This window comes from Kogia breviceps, chromosome 8 (genome assembly GCF_026419965.1).
Source record: "Kogia breviceps isolate mKogBre1 chromosome 8, mKogBre1 haplotype 1, whole genome shotgun sequence".
NCBI lineage: Eukaryota > Metazoa > Chordata > Mammalia > Artiodactyla > Physeteridae > Kogia > Kogia breviceps.
In genome coordinates, this window is record NC_081317.1 from 65,886,612 (window position 1) to 65,904,249 (window position 17,638).

The following is a 17,638-nucleotide window of genomic DNA, read 5'->3' on the forward strand; positions in this document are numbered from 1 at the left end:
GACCGGGGCACGAACCCGCGTCCCCTGCATCGGCAGGCGGACTCTCAACCACTGCGCCACCAGGGAAGCCCTAAAGATTGTTTTTTAAAACATAGCTTCACACTATACAAAGTACACATTAACTAGCTTTTTGCTTTTTAGTTAATATATTTTGGAGATCTTTGTTGTATCAGTACATACAGATGTTTTCCACTATTTTTAGCAGCTGCACAGTAGAAATGCAGGGCAGTTTTTATTTTTGCCAAACTAACATTTAGAAGCAACTTGATTTTAAAACCCACTTGAGTCTATAACTGTACACAATTAAGTACATAAAAACATGTAATGCCAACCCTTTTCAGTGACTCAAGGAAAAATCTTTTTTTTTTTTTTTTTTTTTTTTTTTTTTTTGCGGTACGCTGGCGTCTCACTGCCGTGGCCTCTCCCGTCGCGGAGCACAGGCTCCGGACGCGCAGGCGCAGCGGCCATGGCTCACGGGCCCAGCCGCTCTGCGGCACGTGGGATCTTCCCGGACCGGGGCACGAACCCGCGTCCCCTGCATCGGCAGGCGGACTCTCAACCACTGCGCCACCAGGGAAGCCCAAGGAAAAATCTTTAAAAACCAAAAGCTGTTACCTATACAGAGGGAAAATGCATCTCATATATTTGAGTATTCATATGTTTTTTATAATGCAAAAATATTCTCCTTATAGTAAAGAACTATCAAAATCTCATAAAAATAATAAGCATGTAACCCTAAGAATGACATTCTTTGGCAACCATATAGCATCCCATTGATCTTTCCTCATTATATGACTTCCTTTAAGCCATAGCTAAAATCCCCAACTGAAAATACAAATAACTCTATAAATAGCATCTTTCCTTGAAGTTCAAACTTCCTCATCTTTTTTCAGTAATCCATACAACTCCAATGATTAGTTCTGCTGTGGGGCTTAAACCATAACATGCAAATGGCATAAAATAGGCTAGCTTTTGTCCTCCTTTCACTTAGTTATAAATTTACTCTGAAGGTTCATTAATGAACAGCACAGTCACAAACACCCAAGCTGTCATTAGGCTCCTTCCTATTAAATTTACAGAAGCACTTACTCTACTGTCTACACATCTCTACACACAGGCTTTGTAAAAACCACATATCTAGATTGGAACTGATCTTTATCAAGTTTTCCCCCCCTTGCAAACTGCTCAGTCCCAAAGAGTTTATCATCCTCTGTTAAATGTATAGCTTTGTAAATGAATGAACATTCAATCTATAGTTGTGTCTTGACTGTGTTGAATACCCATTTCCCTCTGTGTCCTATTTCTATTTCCCCAAGACTGTAATTTCCTCACTGATTGCTTTCCCAGCATTTAACTCAAGTCAAGACCACTGTGGACTGGTTTGGTTTCATAGTCATTGCATCTGGGAATGGCAGGCAGAGAAACACTTTCTCTTGACCCCTTGAAACAAGATAACATGTCCTGCTCTGCTAAGATGAATCCAATAAAAAGCATCTATTTAACAGAGGTAGGTCCAGGGAAGAGAGATAAGCAAGGACACAATTAACAGAATATAGCTGCCCCAAGAAAGAGAAGAGATACTAAGTTGAACTTCAAAGGATGTTAGAATTTCTGCAAGCTTTTCCAAGACATCTTTCCACATGTAATCAATAACGTATACAGTGTAAAGCTGTTTAGGGAAAAGAGCGCAATAAAGCAAAGCTGAAGCATAAGAGGGTAAAAACTGGGCAGTGGAGCTGAAAAATGTAGATCAAGAACCTGGCAACAGTAAAGATCTCTTATTCAATTGCACAGACAGAGGAACCAGGGGAAAGACATCCTTATCCCTATGAGGTAGATAGGACATAATCTGACTTAAAACCTCTGAGACTCCCACAAAGTGTGACTCTCAATCCTCTGTTGCCCTGCAGTTACTAGCAGTATAAATCTTAATACAAATGACATCTACAATTTGCTGCAGAAACAGAGTGGGAATTAGGAAGGCTATGCCCGTTCCACTGTCAATATTTGGAAAAAAGAAGGTCCAGGTGGGTGTATAGTGGCAGCTTAGAGGAAAAAAGGAACACAGGCTCAATCCTTGGACCATAAGCAAACACTGACTCCTGTAAAAAAAAAAAAAAAACACAAAAAATACTCCAATACAATTTAAAAGCAAACAAACTGGGAATAATGTTTGTGGAAAATAAAGCCAAAGGTTCTTATCCTTAATTCATAATAATATTTTGAATATTAAAATATGAATAGAAAATATAAGCAATTAAAATTATTCAAGTTCCTTAGTAATTTTTTAAATGAAAATAAAAAATAAGATTATGGATTGACATATATACACTAATATGTATAATAACTAATAAGAACCTGCTATATAAAAAATAAAATAAAATTCAAAAAAATACGATTATGCTTTTTCTTTAAAAAAGGAAAATTATTTTAATAACAATCTCAGTGTTGGCAAAAAATAATTTTTTGTGTGACCTGTGAGTAAAAATTCTGGAAACAATCCGACAACCTGTATCCAAAAACGATTTGATTCAATAATTACCTTTCTCTACTACTCAGCCATAAAAAGAAACGAAATTGAGTTATTTGTAGTGAGGTGGATGGACCTAGAGTCTGTCATACAGAGTGAACTAAGTCAGAAAGAGAAAAACAAATACCGTAATGCTAACATATATATATATGGAATCTTAAAAAAATGGTTATGAAGAACCTAGGGGCAGGACAGTAATAAAGATGCAGACATAGAGAATGGACTTGAGGACACGGGGAGGGGGAAGGGTAAACTGGGACGAAGTGAGAGAGTGGCATGGACTTAATATACTACCGAATGTAAAACAGATAGCTAGTGGGAAGCAGCCACATAGCACAGGGAGATCAGCTCAGTGCTTTGTGACCACCTAGAGGGGTGGGATAGGGAGGGTGGGAGGGAGACGCAAGAGGGAGGAGATATGGGGATATATGTATACATATAGCTGATTCACTTTGATATAAAGCAGAAACTAACACACCACTGTAAAGCAATTATACTCCAATAAAGATGTTTTTTTAAAAGGGAAAAAAAGAGTCCTTAAACAGAAAAAAAAAATTACCCTTCTAAAATTATATCTCTTGAGAAAAAAAGAGAATTGGACAGCAATGAATTCATAAAGTTCTTTACTACAGTGTAATCTGTAATACTGACATTTGTAAATAACCAAACTCCATAACAACAGGTAAACGGTTAAATTAGGGCACATTCATAGGATAAAATACTCAGCTATTTTTTAAAATAAATTTATTTATTTATTTTTGGCTGCTTTGGGTCTTCATTGCTGCGCACGGGCTTTCTCTAGTTGCGGTGAGCAGGGGCTACTCTTTATTAGATTGATATAATGCAGTTTGGGCTGATTTCATTCTAAGAGATCCCCCTTTCCCCCTGTTTATATTCTGCATTTACCTTCTGGAACTGATTGACATGATACCAAATTGAATCAGACTTGCAGTGCGCGGGCTTCTCAGTTGCGGTGGCTTCTCTTGTTGCGTAGCACGGGCTCTAGGCGCGCGGGCTTCAGTAGTTGTGGCACACGGACTCAGTAGTTGTGGCTCATGGGCTCTAGAGCACAGGCTCAGTAGTTGTGGCGCACAGGCTTTGTTGCTCTGAGGCATGTGGGATCTTCCTGGACCAGTGATTAAACCCGTGTTCCCTGTATTGGCATGCGGATTCTTAACCACTGTGCCACCAGGGAAGCCCCTCAGCTATTTTAAATAGTATTTTTGAGAATGCTGAAGTGGCATGAGAAAATATTCAAAAACAATAAAAATATAAGCAAAATGTAAAATTATATATTTGATAATATTCCAATTTTTTAAATATGCTTATATGCATGACAAAAAGCCTGTTTTAGGGAAGTGGGTCCAAGATCTCATCAAACTGACTATGCACCCACAGTATACAGGATAACTGGGGCCTCCTCCCAGATGTCCATCACAGGTCATTACACAGCTGGTAATTAACAGATGTTGAATTAAACTGAATGCCAGTCTTAAGAAATTTGGTGGACACTGATTAATGGTTCCAGGCCTTCTGCTTCAGAGACAAACACATTGAAGCAGAAGGCCCAGAACCACTGTTACACTGAGGACTACTTTGTCCACAGATCCTATTAAGACAATAAGCAGCTAGGAGCTGAACATATGATATCCACTGAAGACAATCCCTTTCAAAGTAGTACCTGTTTGGCTTTATCCTGTGGAATTTCCTTAAATAAGAAGCACCAGTTACTTCAAAGCTTAATGATTATAAAGTCCAGGAATTATAAAGTCTGATTCAATCTGCTATCGTGTCAATCAGTTCCAGAAGGTAAATGCAGAATATAAACAGGGGGAAAGGGGGATCTCTTAGAATGAAATCAGCCCAAACTGCATTATATCAATCTAATAAAAACTAAACTCTACATATGCTTATTGAAATTCTAGGTTTGTAAACTTCCCAACCTCAAAATGTTTCTTTGAAAACACAGTGAATTGCATCGCCCCAATTTTCCTGGTAAGTAGCTACATCAAGTTACTCAGTAACTGAGTATGGACTTCAGATTCTTCCCTGCACAACTCAAAGAGTGGATACTTCTGGAAATATGGATCTGAGCTTCCAATTCCTTGTCTTCACTTTCACTTAGGCTGCTCTGACAGGTGGGATCACTGATGAGAACAGTAAAGTGGTAAACGGGAACTGTAAAGGAATCTGGGTTCACTTTTCAGTCCAGCCCTGAGTGGCTGAGTATATCACAGACTGACTTAACTTTGCCACAGACACCTTCCATCTCTATTGAGGTGCCACAGACACCTTCCATCTCTACACAAATACATCTGTGTAGTAAATGGGCAAAAAAGCACCATGAATTGATCATAAGGCAACTACACTACAGAAATGCCTTTTAAGACACACTGCTATAGTGTAAACCGTGTACAAATCTGAGAACAGCAGTTTATCTATTGAGAGGCCTTGGTCATGCTTACTCAAACTAAACACTTCAGGATCTATGATCCAGCACTTATTCAGAAGGTCCTGAGTGTAAACAGCACCAACATTCAAAAAACCTGCCTAAAATTCTCTCTAATCAAATGTGAAATACTAAAGTATGAAATCACATTTTCTAAAAATTATGACCATGTACCTAAATGGATGTGGTTTTAGAGATATAATCTAGACATTTCAAAACGTAAACATCAAGTCACTTACTAGAGCCAATGAGAGGGAAAATATGTAACAGAGAAGAGTTTCACACAGGAGCTGAGCAGGATTTGGATTACTGCTCTCTTGGTTATCTTTCCCCTCATCTATGCCCTTCAATCCCCTGCCAAGACAGCCTCCAATGTGTATCTTTATTGGCAGATTTAATGCTACTTTTGTTCTTCTGCAGCTCTACTCTAGCATCCCCCCAAAATGGAAAAGTTTGCACTTAACTTTTTAAATATAGATTGTATATGCTCTTTGGTTGTTTGCTTTTAAGAATGACATAAAATTAAGGGATATTTTAAGCACCATCTGCTCTCTTGAAACAACGGGCAATAACTTCCTGATTGTCTTACTTCATGTAGTGTTTTAAATCTAGAGTGTCGGGGCTTCCCTGATGGTGCAGTGGTTGAGAGTCCGCCTGCCGATTCAGGGGACACGGGTTCGTGCCCCGGTCCGGGAAGATCCCACATGCCGCGGAGCGGCTGGGCCCGTGAGCCATGGCCGCTGAGCCTGCGCGTCCGGAGCCTGTACTCCGCAACGGGAGAGGCCACAACAGTGGCCCGCATACCGCAAACAAAAAAAAAACTAGAGTGTCCTTTATGATTATTGCAGTTGGCATTTTCTTATTTTATGTAGACTTTCTTGCCTATATCTGTACGTAGCAACCAGGCTGGGTTTTATCCCCTCTTTGTGCCATTCCTATTTCAATTTCCCATTATCACATAACTGTTGACAAAAGTCATTCAGTTACTTTTTCCTGTTATGTCTTCCAAATTCACTGGGATAATCCTTTATGAGGACACAGAAATGCAATTCTAAAGGAACTTATTAAAATTTATTTAACCAATCCAATCCTTCAAATATAAGGACACAGTTAGAAATCCTGTCATTCAGTAAAACAGAAACTATGATGGCATTAACTATCTCCCAGTATTAACTGGTGGAATAAGCTGAGATGCTGGTGCAGGCAGGGCCCGTCAACAAAGACAGGGCTGGAAACGTGCAAGTGCTCCAGGTCCACCTAGCTGTCTGCTCTGCATGGGGGAGGGGCATGGGGAGGGAAACAGAGCAATGAACTAAAGCATTGGTTTTAAAAGTCCTGATTTGTTAAGGAGATCTGTGCAATGAACTCTTATGTACTACTGTGGTTCTATGATGGCCCCCCCAAAAAATCCACGGCAACCACCTGTCCTACTCTATTGGAATAAGCTAGAAGATTTTTCTAATAAATATTTACACTCTAAATGTTTTACTTGCCATAAATGAAAGATGTATTAAAAGGAAAGCTGTTTAAAGACATTGGAAAACAATGTGAGCAGCATTGATTAGCTTTGTGTAAATTTTTTAAAAGATAGAGACAGACATGCTAATATTTTTGAAAGGATATACAAGGAGTTGTTAAAAGGCTTTACCTTTAAGGAAGGGACTAGAAAGGATGCCATTAAATATTTTTCTGTACTCTAATTTCTTTGACCATGGACATATACTAATTTTTTATACATTTTAACAACAGGTAACAATACTAAGAGCCACCATGATTTCCTTTCAAATAATTTTCTGTAAAATTAAAAGGATTCTAGTACATGGCACACCATAATTTACTCAATGATTCCCATATCATTGGACATAATAGTTATAATTCAATTTTTGCTGATAAAACTAGCACTACAACAATCATCTTTGTAGGTGTACTTTTGCCTGCATTTCCAATTATTTCCTAGGAGTTAAGAAATGGATCAAAGGGCATGGAGACGTTGAGGGGTATTGATACATATTACCTACCTGCTTTTCAGGATACTTATCCCAATTACACCACCACCAACAGAAGTGCAAAGTGAATGTACTCTAACAAGTACATTCTCAAGAGTAATGGGAGTTTTCCTTATGTCTTTACTAATATGATAAGAAAAAAAAATCCTTCAGTATTACTATGAATATTACTGAAGTTTGAACAATTTTTTAGTTTTCAAAGGAACAGGTTTTCATGCTATTTCAATAGTCATCAGAACAGTCCAATTTTTTGTTAATTAATACTTAAAATTAAAGGACAGAATACACATTCCTGAGAACTGGGAATATAAGAAACACTGAAAATTATGACTAAGCTGTATAAAAATATAGTTTATGAAAATTTAGAAAGTTGCTGGAAACAACCTATTCTTTTCTCTTAAATCAAATATGTATGCAGTATGTAAAAGCCATGTCTGGAGGAGAATCAAACTTAGCAGGAATCTACAATGTCCATGATGGTTTTCCTTCCAAGAATTTACAACACATGGTCTTTCTAATTCAACAGAGGGCCCAAGAGCCACAGTATGTTTTTGAACACATAAGCAACAGCTCCTTCAAATTCCCCCTCTTGGCAATCTGGCCCACAGAACTCCAAATGCTGCCCTCATTTTGGCAGAAAGTAAAAGTGAATGGATGTGAGAATTCAGTAGAAATATATAAAGCAACCCATCTGCCCAGCCTGCTGTTAGCACGTATGCTGCAAATACTATCCCCATAGCCACTGTTTCTCAGCACCTCAGGCCTGAACCCCACCAGTCTTCCACAAATAGTATTAGGGAGTTCCCTGACTTAGAAATGACCATGATGAATGGCTTTTTAAAAATGTACTCAGTGAGAGAGGCATGGTGCTAGGTGCCTGCCCCCCATTGTGGCCCCCATCCTGGTGAGGCACCAGTTAAAGCCCTCTTTACAGGTAGGAAAACTATGGCTCACAGATACAGGTTACACAAGTACCATACACAGAACCAGAATTCTAACACGGGTCTGTGTGATTGGGTTGGGTCTTTGTTTGCTTGCACTCAAAATTAGCCATCAAAACACTTTTAGTAAGGAAAGAAATACTCTGGAGATAGAGCAACAAACACTTGTATTTCTGACAGAGTTATGAAAAATAAAACACTGGCCTGCTTTCTCCAGGCTTTGATTTTAAACAGAAGCCTTTCGGCACTCTAATCTGGTGTCCAAAGCATGTGCTTTAAGCTAGGTCTGGTCCCCTTAAGATCGCAGGCTGGAGACTTCAGTGCTTCCTTGTCCTCATCTAGAGAGACGAGCCTCCCATTACTCTCCTAGGGCAAGCTGGCATTTTCCTCTATTTCTCCACCAATCCTACGCCCCTTTCTATTTGGCCAAGATTGGCCCACTGATCTAATCCATCATCGCTGGAAAAGGAAACGGGAATTCTCTTAGATCATCCAGGCCCACGACTGAGCCAAGGTCAATTCCCCAAACTGGAATTCTGCAAGAAAGATGCAGAGGAAACACAATCCTAACCCACCACATATCTATCCAGTCCCCACCACAACTCTTCAAGGCTCCTTACAGATTTATTTCATTTATTTTTCAGAACAACTTAAAGAGGCTGTAATCTCCATTTTACATATGGGAAAAGGGTATTTAAAGAGGTTAATTAAGTACTTGCTCCAATCACACAGTTAGTAAAAGGAAAAGGCAGAATTCAAGTCAGAGCCTGGCCAAGCCTTGAACTTGTCCGCCTTCACTGCACAACAATGCCTCCCTAATATATGAGGAAAATGAAGCTCAGCAGGATTACATACAGCCAGCCTGAGAGGGATTCAAGACAGTCTGTTAGTCTCCAAAATGTCAGCTGCCTCCACTACCCTGTGTCACGTCAGGAGTGATCCTGATGGCAGTACTAAGTAGATCATGGAATCTCAATAACTACTTGAGCTATATTTCTAATGAAGCATCTTGAAGGGAGATACAAGATATAATTAATTTTATAAAACTAATTTTGATATTATACCTGGAACATAAGGCATGCTAAATTTTTCTTCCTTAATGTTTTTCTAGCCTTTTACTAAAAGACTATAAAATAATAGCAATATTGGTAAAATATATACATACAATCCTCATCCCCTATCTGCCAAAATACTGCTATTTATGATTATAAAATAGACAGTTCCCCAATATTACGATTTTATTTCTTCATATTTTTAACAACACTAATTTGAAACTTCGCTTACTTAGGTACTTATTCATTGGTCATACTCAAGTATGATAAAAATCAAAATATCAGACAGTAAGAGAAACATAACACCATCATAAAACTGCACTCACGGGCTTCCCCGGTGGCGCAGTGGTTGAGAATCCGCCTGCCGATGCAGGGGACGCGGGTTCGTGCCCCGGTCCGGGAAGATCCCACGTGCCGCGGAGCGGCTGGGCCCGTGAGCCATGGCTGCTGAGCCTGCGCGTCCGGAGCCTGTGCTCCGCAACGGGAGAGGCCACAACAGTGAGAGGCCCGCGTAACGAAAAAAAAAAAAAAAAAAAAAAAAAAAAAAACTGCACTCAGCATTATAAGCAAGAGGCATACAAGTGTTGATATTGCTCTCACTTAAGGACAGCACTTGGCAGGATCAGCAAACTGATCAATACAAATGAAAGACAAAAATAATGCCAGATGGAATTAGCTTTGAGCACTAAATATCACAGATAGAGCCACAAAGAATCAATCAGTGCTCTAAGCTATCATGTTGGAAATCATCCCTCCAAAGTATCTGGAATGTCCAGAAGATACTCTTGCTTTACCTTCCTCGTTTCAGAATGAGGCAAAAAAATATTACTAGGCATAGTTTGTAGGCAATAAAAAAATAGTAAATTTAAAATACTAGGCATGGCTGAAAGAGGGAGAGAACCAAGCACTGGGCTTCTATATTATATCAGACTTTTTTAGGGTCTGCCTAACTAGAGGCACCTTTCCTCTTTCAATCGTCTAACGCTCTGATTCTTCTAACTGAGAAAGTGAGGAACGGTTAAAATAGTAATAGAGATTAATCAGGGGTATCTTCACCCACTCTTTATTCCCTTTGATATTTAAATATCAACAGCCTGTTCAGCTACTACCCTCATTACTTTCAACCTTCTGCTTGAGAAGGGGCTCTGGTGAGAGAGTGTTCGGGGCTACAGCCCCCGTGGGAATTTCCGAGCTACAGTTCTGACAAGCAGTTCTGAAGAGGTACGTTCACACTTTCTATCATCTTGCTCACAGCAGAGGGAGGATAGACTGTGGATCCACAGATTAAAGTCTAATTACAGCCACTGACCTCAGTGAAATCCCATTAAAGCTCTCTTTTGATTCAAAGAGGTCACAGCAAATGATCAAGTAGGCAAGATGCCTACATCAAACTTCAAACTGGGCATCTGCACATGTTGCTTCTGTTCAATCAGCAGAGAACAAGTATCTTGAAGGAAAGGGAACAGTGACCTTGGTTGGCATGCCTTATATAAGAAGTCCTAATTCACACTTAGCTCTTCCGCTGAGAAAGAAAAATCACTATGTGGCTAGGCCAAGGGTTCAGACCCCACCTGAGGAATTTTCCTGAGTCCTCCTATTACTAGCTTTTTCTGTTAGTTACAGCATTGAATCAAAAGATTATATAGATCTTTTGAGGGAGGTACTGTGTAAGAACAAGCAATTAGCAACCAGATCATAAAGTTATCAAGTGAATCCTTGCTAGGATTAATCACTAGCAAGCAGTCGTTCCCATATTCAAATCCAGCCACACTAGCTACAAACTGTGCTTGCTCTCTTTACCCCTCGCCATGCTGCCTCCTAACCAACATGTGGACATTTCAACCACAGCTTTTGAGTAAATTTAGAACAGGAGCACTATTTCAACAGTACAGTCTTAGTAAGGCAATGTGACTTTCCCAAAGAAAATCAGCTTATTGGTGTTAGAAGAACTGACTTTATTTTAATGGTCCATGTTTCCTTTTTCTTAGGTTGTCCAAAAACCTTCCAAATCGATCATTTCCCTTTATGAAATCTTAGGCTTCATCATCTGAATTGACGTGATGAGTTAAGTTGTAAAAATGGATGTCACATATGGACTGGAAAGCTTTAGGTTCTCAGAAGAAAAATTTTTAATGTGGTAAATTTATACATTACATTTATATATAAATTGCATTTATAATTATTTTGGTCTGTTTGATAGAGCTGCCAGTGAATGTTTAGCTGAAATGTAAAAAAGAAAACATCAACCCAAATAACAAAGGCCTATTTAATTCATTAAAGACCAGTGGTTCCCAACCCAAAGCATCCAGAAGACTCACCTAGGGGGATTTTTAAAATGCAAATGCTGGGAACCGGGTCAAAAAGGATCTTGCTGTGATTTATGTCATAGAGTGTTCTGCCTATGTTTTCCTCTAAGAGTTTGATAGTTTCCGGCCTTATATTTAAGTCTTTAATCCATTTTGAGCTTATTTTTGTGTATGGTGTTAGGGAGTGTTCTAATCTCATACTTTTACATGTACCTGTCCAGTTTTCCCAGCACCACTTATTGAAGAGGCTGTCCTTTCTCCACTGTACATTCCTATCTCCTTTATCAAAGATAAGGTGACCATATGTGTGTGGGTTTATCTCTGGGCTTTCTATCCTGTTCCATTGATCTATATTTCTGTTTTTGTGCCAGTACCATACTGTCTTGATTACTGTAGCTTTGTAGTATAGTCTGAGGTCAGGGAGCCTGATTCCTCCAGCACCATTTTTCATTCTCAAGATTGCTTTGGCTATTCTGGGTCTTTTGTGTTTCCATACAAACTGTGAAATTTTTTGTTCTAGTTCTGTGAAAAATGCCAGTGGTAGTTTGATAGGGATTGCACTGAATCTGTAGATTGCTTTGGGTAGTAGAGTCATTTTCACAATGTTGATTCTTCCAATCCAAGAACGTGTTATATCTCTCCATCTATTTGTATCATCTTTAATTTCTTTCATAAGTGCCTTATAATTTTCTGCATACAGGTCTTTAGTCTCCTTAGTTAGGTTTATTCCTAGATATTTTATTCTTTTTGTTGCTATGGTAAATGGGAGTGTTTTCTTAATTTCACTTTCAGATTTCTCATCATTAGTGTATAGGAATGCCAGAGACTTCTATGCATTCATTTTGTATCCTGCTACTTTACCAAATTCATTGATTAGCTCTAGTAGTTTTCTGGTAGCATCTTTAGGATTCTCTACATATAGTATCATGTCATCTGCAAACAGTGACAGATTTACCTCTTCTTTTCCAATTTGGATTCCTTTTATTTCCGTTTCTTCTCTGATTGCTGTGGCTAAAAATTCAAAACTATGTTGAATAAGAGTGGTGAGAGTGGGCAACCTTGTCTCTTTCCTGATCTTAGCGGAAATGGTTTCAGTTTTTCACCACTGAGGAAGATGTTGGCTCTGGGTTTGTCATATATGGCCTTTATTATGTTGAGGAAACAAAAACAAAAATAAACAAATGGGACCTAATGAAACTTAAAAGCTTTTGCACAGCAAAGGAAACCATAAACAAGACCAAAAGACAACCCTCAGAATGGGAGAAAATAGTTGCAAATGAAGCAACTGACAAAGGATTAATCTCCAAAATTTACAAGCAGCTCATGCAGCTCAATAACAAAAAAACAAGCAACCCAAAAATGGGCAGAAGACCTAAATAGACATTTCTCCAAAGAAGATATACAGATTGCCAACAAACACATGAAAGAATGCTCAACATCATTAATCATTAGAGAAATGCAAATCAAAACTACAATGAGATATCATCTCACACCGGTCAGAATGGCCATCATCAAAATATCTAGAAACAATAAATGCCGGAGAGGGTGTGGAGAAAAGGGAACACTCCTGCACTGCTGGTGAGAATGTGAATTGGTACAGCCACTATGGAGAACAGTATGGAGGTGCCTTAAAAAACTACAAATAGGGCTTCCCTGGTGGCACAGTGGTTGAGAATCCGCCTGCCAATGCAGGGGACACGGGTTCGTGCCCCAGTCCAGGAAGATCCCTCATGCTGCGGAGCGGGTGGGCCCGTGAGCCATGGCCGCTGAGCCTGTGCGTAGGGAGCCTGTGTTCTGCAATGGGAGAGGCCACAACAGTGAGAAGCCCGCATACCACCAAAAAAATAAAACAAAAAACCCTACAAATAGAACTACCATATGACCCAGCAATCCCACTACTGGGCGTATATCCTGAGAAAACCATATTTCAAAAAGAGTCATGTATCAAAATGTTCATTGCAGTTGTATTTACAATAGCCAGGAGATGGAAGCAACATAAGTGTCCATCATCGGATGAATGGATAAAGAAGACGTGGCACATATATACAATGGAATATTACTCAGACATAAAAAGAAATGAAATTGAGTTATTTGTAGTGAGGTGGATGGACCTAGAATCTGTCATACAGAGTGAAGCAAGTCAGAAAGAGAAAGACAAATACCGTATGCTAACACATATATATGGAATCTAAGAAAAAAAAATGTCATGAAGAACCTAGGGGTAAGACGGGAATAAAGACACAGACCTACTAGAGAATGGACTTGAGAATATGGGGAGGGGGAAGGGTAAGCTGTGACAAAGGGAGAGAGTGGCATGGACATATATACACTACCAAACGTAAAATAGATAACTAGTGGGAAGCAGCCGCATAGCACAGGGAGATCAGCTCGGTGCTTTGTGACCACCTAGAGGAGTGGGTTAGGGAGGGTGGGAGGGAGGGAGATGCAAGAGGGAAGAGATATGGGAACATATGTATATGTATAACTGATTCATTGTTATAAAGCATAAACTAACAATAAATAAATAAATAAATAAATAAAATGCAAATGCTGTATCCCTTCACCAGAGATTCTTATCCCATTGGTCTGGGTGGGTCCATGCTTTTAAAGCTCCACAGGGTTGAGAACAGCTGCTGTAGACTCTAAATGTGGATCGATGACCAGAGACCACACATGTCTTGTTTACTACTTTCTTAACTGAAAGCACAGGGCCCAGCACATAACAGGTGCCCTCCCAAAATGACTTGCCATTTACTTTCCTAGCTTCCTTATGGTTTGGGTTGGCTATGAGATATAAAAGTTTTTTCAGGTAGGGTTCAAGGAAAGATTTTCCTCACAGGTAGAGGGATGAGGGTGAGCCACATTCTTGCATTGTCCCCCTCCTTGCTCCTTGGAAGAAACACGTCTGCAGTAAGCACAGCTATAGTGGCAAGCTTGCTAATAAATACCCTTCCACGGAGGAGAATAAGACAGAAGGAGGGGAAGAGCATGAGACCTCACGACGCTGCTGAGATGCACCAACCCTGGGGCCACCTGGCTCCAAATCCCTCAAGTGAGGAAACCATCCCTTACTAGATAAACCATTGCTTGTCTTCTCAGTGGTAGCTGCAGAAGGAGGAAAACACAGTAAACCCTGTGTGGGAGAGAATGAGAAGCTGTGGGGAACCAGGAAATCTGTTTGTTATAAATGCTGGGGGTGCCCAGAGCCCAAATGATTCTCCCATTATCCCTCTGTTCCCTCGAGGGGCTGGCCAACCTGCTTCCCTCAAATACCGCCAAGGTGTTCTTCCCACTACTCTGCTAGAACTCTGGATCACCACTGGCCAGAATACTCACTCCCAACTTCTACCATCTTCTCCAAACACTTATCTAGGACACAGCCTTTTACGGAATTTTTTTACTGTGTTTACTATTATAAACACTGGGAAGAAAAGAAAAAAAGACAAAAGAAATGGTAAACAAAAAATTCCCCAAAGCTTCCAAAAGTGCTTCAATAAAATTAGGTCCCTGATAATCATGAAATATGTCAAGGTGGGAGCATACTAAACTTTGTTCTGATTCTCTAAATACACACCTTTTTGTCCAGACTGATGCCCCAGGATCCCCCTCACTCCTCAAAATGAAGAAGGAAGTAAAAAACCTTTTTTTCCCCCCAACTTAATCAAAGAGTAGGGTGGTCAAAGCCCGAGAGGTAACAATGGGCTAAAAAAGAATTCATGTGTAGGTTGATCAACAGATCATAAGAATACAGAATAAAGTGTCCACTGGCTTTAAGAATCCAAACAAAAACCAATGCCAGAGAGAATCACCACCACCTGCTAGTGATTGTCAACTACAACTTACGCGGGACAGGATCATTCTGAAGCCTCAAGTATCTTAAAAGTGATCCTACAAATCACATACTTGGCTGGCACCTGTTTAACCCACCACATCCAAGGAGATGAATCCAGAAGGATAAGGAGCACTAGGGGGCCAACCTTCTGCTTCTAATCTTAACCTCACCATCCTCATTTTAGGCATAATCCCAACTCCTTGGTTTGAGAAAGGGGGCTAGAAGAGGACAGAAGACATGCATTATCTCTGAAATGGCAAGAAGTAACATGTGTGAAGTGCCCTGCACAACGCCTGGCAGATTGTGCACAATGTCGGCTACTACTACTATCAAACTAGATGAAAGTAGAATGGCTTAAAGACAAATTAATTTTTCTCAGTAGTGTACACATTATTCAAAAAGCCAATTTACTTTTTTTTAAGGTATTGAGTTAACTAAAGCCTCAAAAACAGATATTATCTTGATTCCAGGTTAGCAACTTAACATCAGTGTCATAAACCATATACCTACTTCCATTCAAATCCCATAATCCAGCAAATTTAAATTAGCACTGAATGAAATCAGGCTCCCTATCTCTGAGGACTCAAGCCCCAAATATCTCTCCTGCAGACACAATATATACTAATCAACTGGCTCTCCTAGTATTCTATTTGAAGTCTCAGATTTTCTGAATCCCACATCTCAATACTTCATCAGAACAAAATGGGGACATAATGTGACTATTTTCCTTCTTAATACCTCTTCTTGATACATAAATACTAACTTCCCAGTTAGAGTACAAACTCCTAAGAACATGACTTTGTATGCTTCTTTATCTCTGCATGGTATTTTCTCTTCTTTCCTTTAAGCTCTGTAAAAAAGGCAGAGGAGAGTCACTCATCAGCACTGCTATGTTGCACCACCAGGACCCAGGAAACAGAGACAAAGTAGAGGTAAAAGATAAAATGCAGAATATAAAATCACTAAACTCCTGAAGTTCAGATTTTATATGCCATACCAGACACTTAAAATCAGAATGCCAAGAATTGTTAAATGAGCAATGTGCAACACTGTCTACATTTTCTTTCCTTCACAAGCTGTAAGAATAGAGAAATGTCACTATACTGGTATTCTATGATCTAAAGCATATTAAAATATAACCTAGAGACTCACTGTTAAAATGATTCCTGATTGCTTTAATAAAGACCGCCCAAGATTAAAGATTTTTTAGGACAACTGCTACCTGATTTAGGAAAAACCAAATTTAATTTTAGAGAAGGATTGAAATATAAAATAAAATGAACCCATATCATGGTTCTTGCATGAAAGACAATTTAACAGTTGAAATCCCTTCCAGATTAAAAGGAAATCAATTTCAACATTCTATCATCTCTTTTTAAACTTGTTCAAACGTTTGAGAATTCAAATGTCCAAATCTAACTTTAAAGTTAGATAGTCAAGTAATGCTCTTGGAGTTCATAAGAGAACATTCCCAGCTCTGCAGTGCAATTTTTCAACTTTCTGGCATATCATGTTAATAGATTATCACTTAAAATAAAATTAATGTAAAATATGAGATATCATTTTGGAGTCACCAACTATTACCTTTCCTTCCAAGAAGATAATGTTATTTATCATGCCACAGATAAGTCTCTCATGCTGCACACACTGTCATAAATACACTGCTTCTGATGGTATAGGCTAGATATGACTGTTCCCCAGACAATGATTCGTTTTTACTCAAGAAAATCAGTACAGTAAATAACTTTTCTTCCCTTAGAGACAATCATAGTGCTGGAGGCTGCCGCAACACAAAAACATAATATCTTCACAAATGTCTCCAAACAGTCAAGCTGAAAATCTAAGCCAAAGTTTCATTTAACAGCCTGTCAGTTTTCTGATGTGAAGCTAATGAATGCAGTGGCAAACAAATCCATCAAATCTAACATCAGAACAACTGCACTTCATCCCACCAAATGGAAAAATGAAACACAACCTGCAGGCCAGCTCTCTGATCCGTCCTAGCTAGGAAGCAGACCTGTGAATGCCACCACAGCTGCTGCACAGAAGTTACCACGGACTCCATTTCACCACAGACAGAAAGAACGTTCCAGGAACAGTAAACATTCATCTCGAATATACACCAATATCTTAGTTCAACTGCTATGCAATCTGGTAGATATTTTTAAATCTCTACTAGAAAAAACTATATAGTGTTTCATGATATTCAAAGCTAGAAAAATGCCTAAAATAACTGGATGATATGTTCCACTCATACTATAGCTTTGCAAATGGAGGTTTATTAAAAGCCCTTCTGCTCTTCATGAAAGCTCCTTGAAGACAAAGAAAACAAGTCCTTCTGTACAGTCATGTAGCCCAATTTCTGTTCCAGAGAAGAAACTCGCTGGGCACTCACCAAAGCTGAACTCCACCTAGAAGTAGGCATATGGGTACACGGCCGCCTGGAACATTCCTCTCAATTTTTTTCAGTGAAAACCTTAATTCTGATAAGTTAAATGGGGGGGGGGGATTATATAACCACT

General features: G+C 39.3%; 1 protein-coding gene across 16 annotated transcripts in view; it reads right to left on the reverse strand.

Moving 5' to 3' along the window:
• KDM4C (lysine demethylase 4C) overlaps positions 1-17,638 on the reverse strand; it is a 430,596-nt gene that overhangs the window by 265,906 nt on the left and 147,052 nt on the right. Inside the window, exon 9 of one of the 16 annotated variants that reach the window (XM_067041576.1) lies at positions 15,885-15,966. The exons of the other annotated variants lie outside the window; for them this stretch is intronic. Within the exon in view, the coding sequence (XP_066897677.1) occupies positions 15,928-15,966 (39 nt within the window). The 3' untranslated portion in view covers positions 15,885-15,927. Of the gene's footprint in view, positions 1-15,884; positions 15,967-17,638 lie in introns of those variants that run through there. 16 annotated transcript variants of the gene reach the window in all.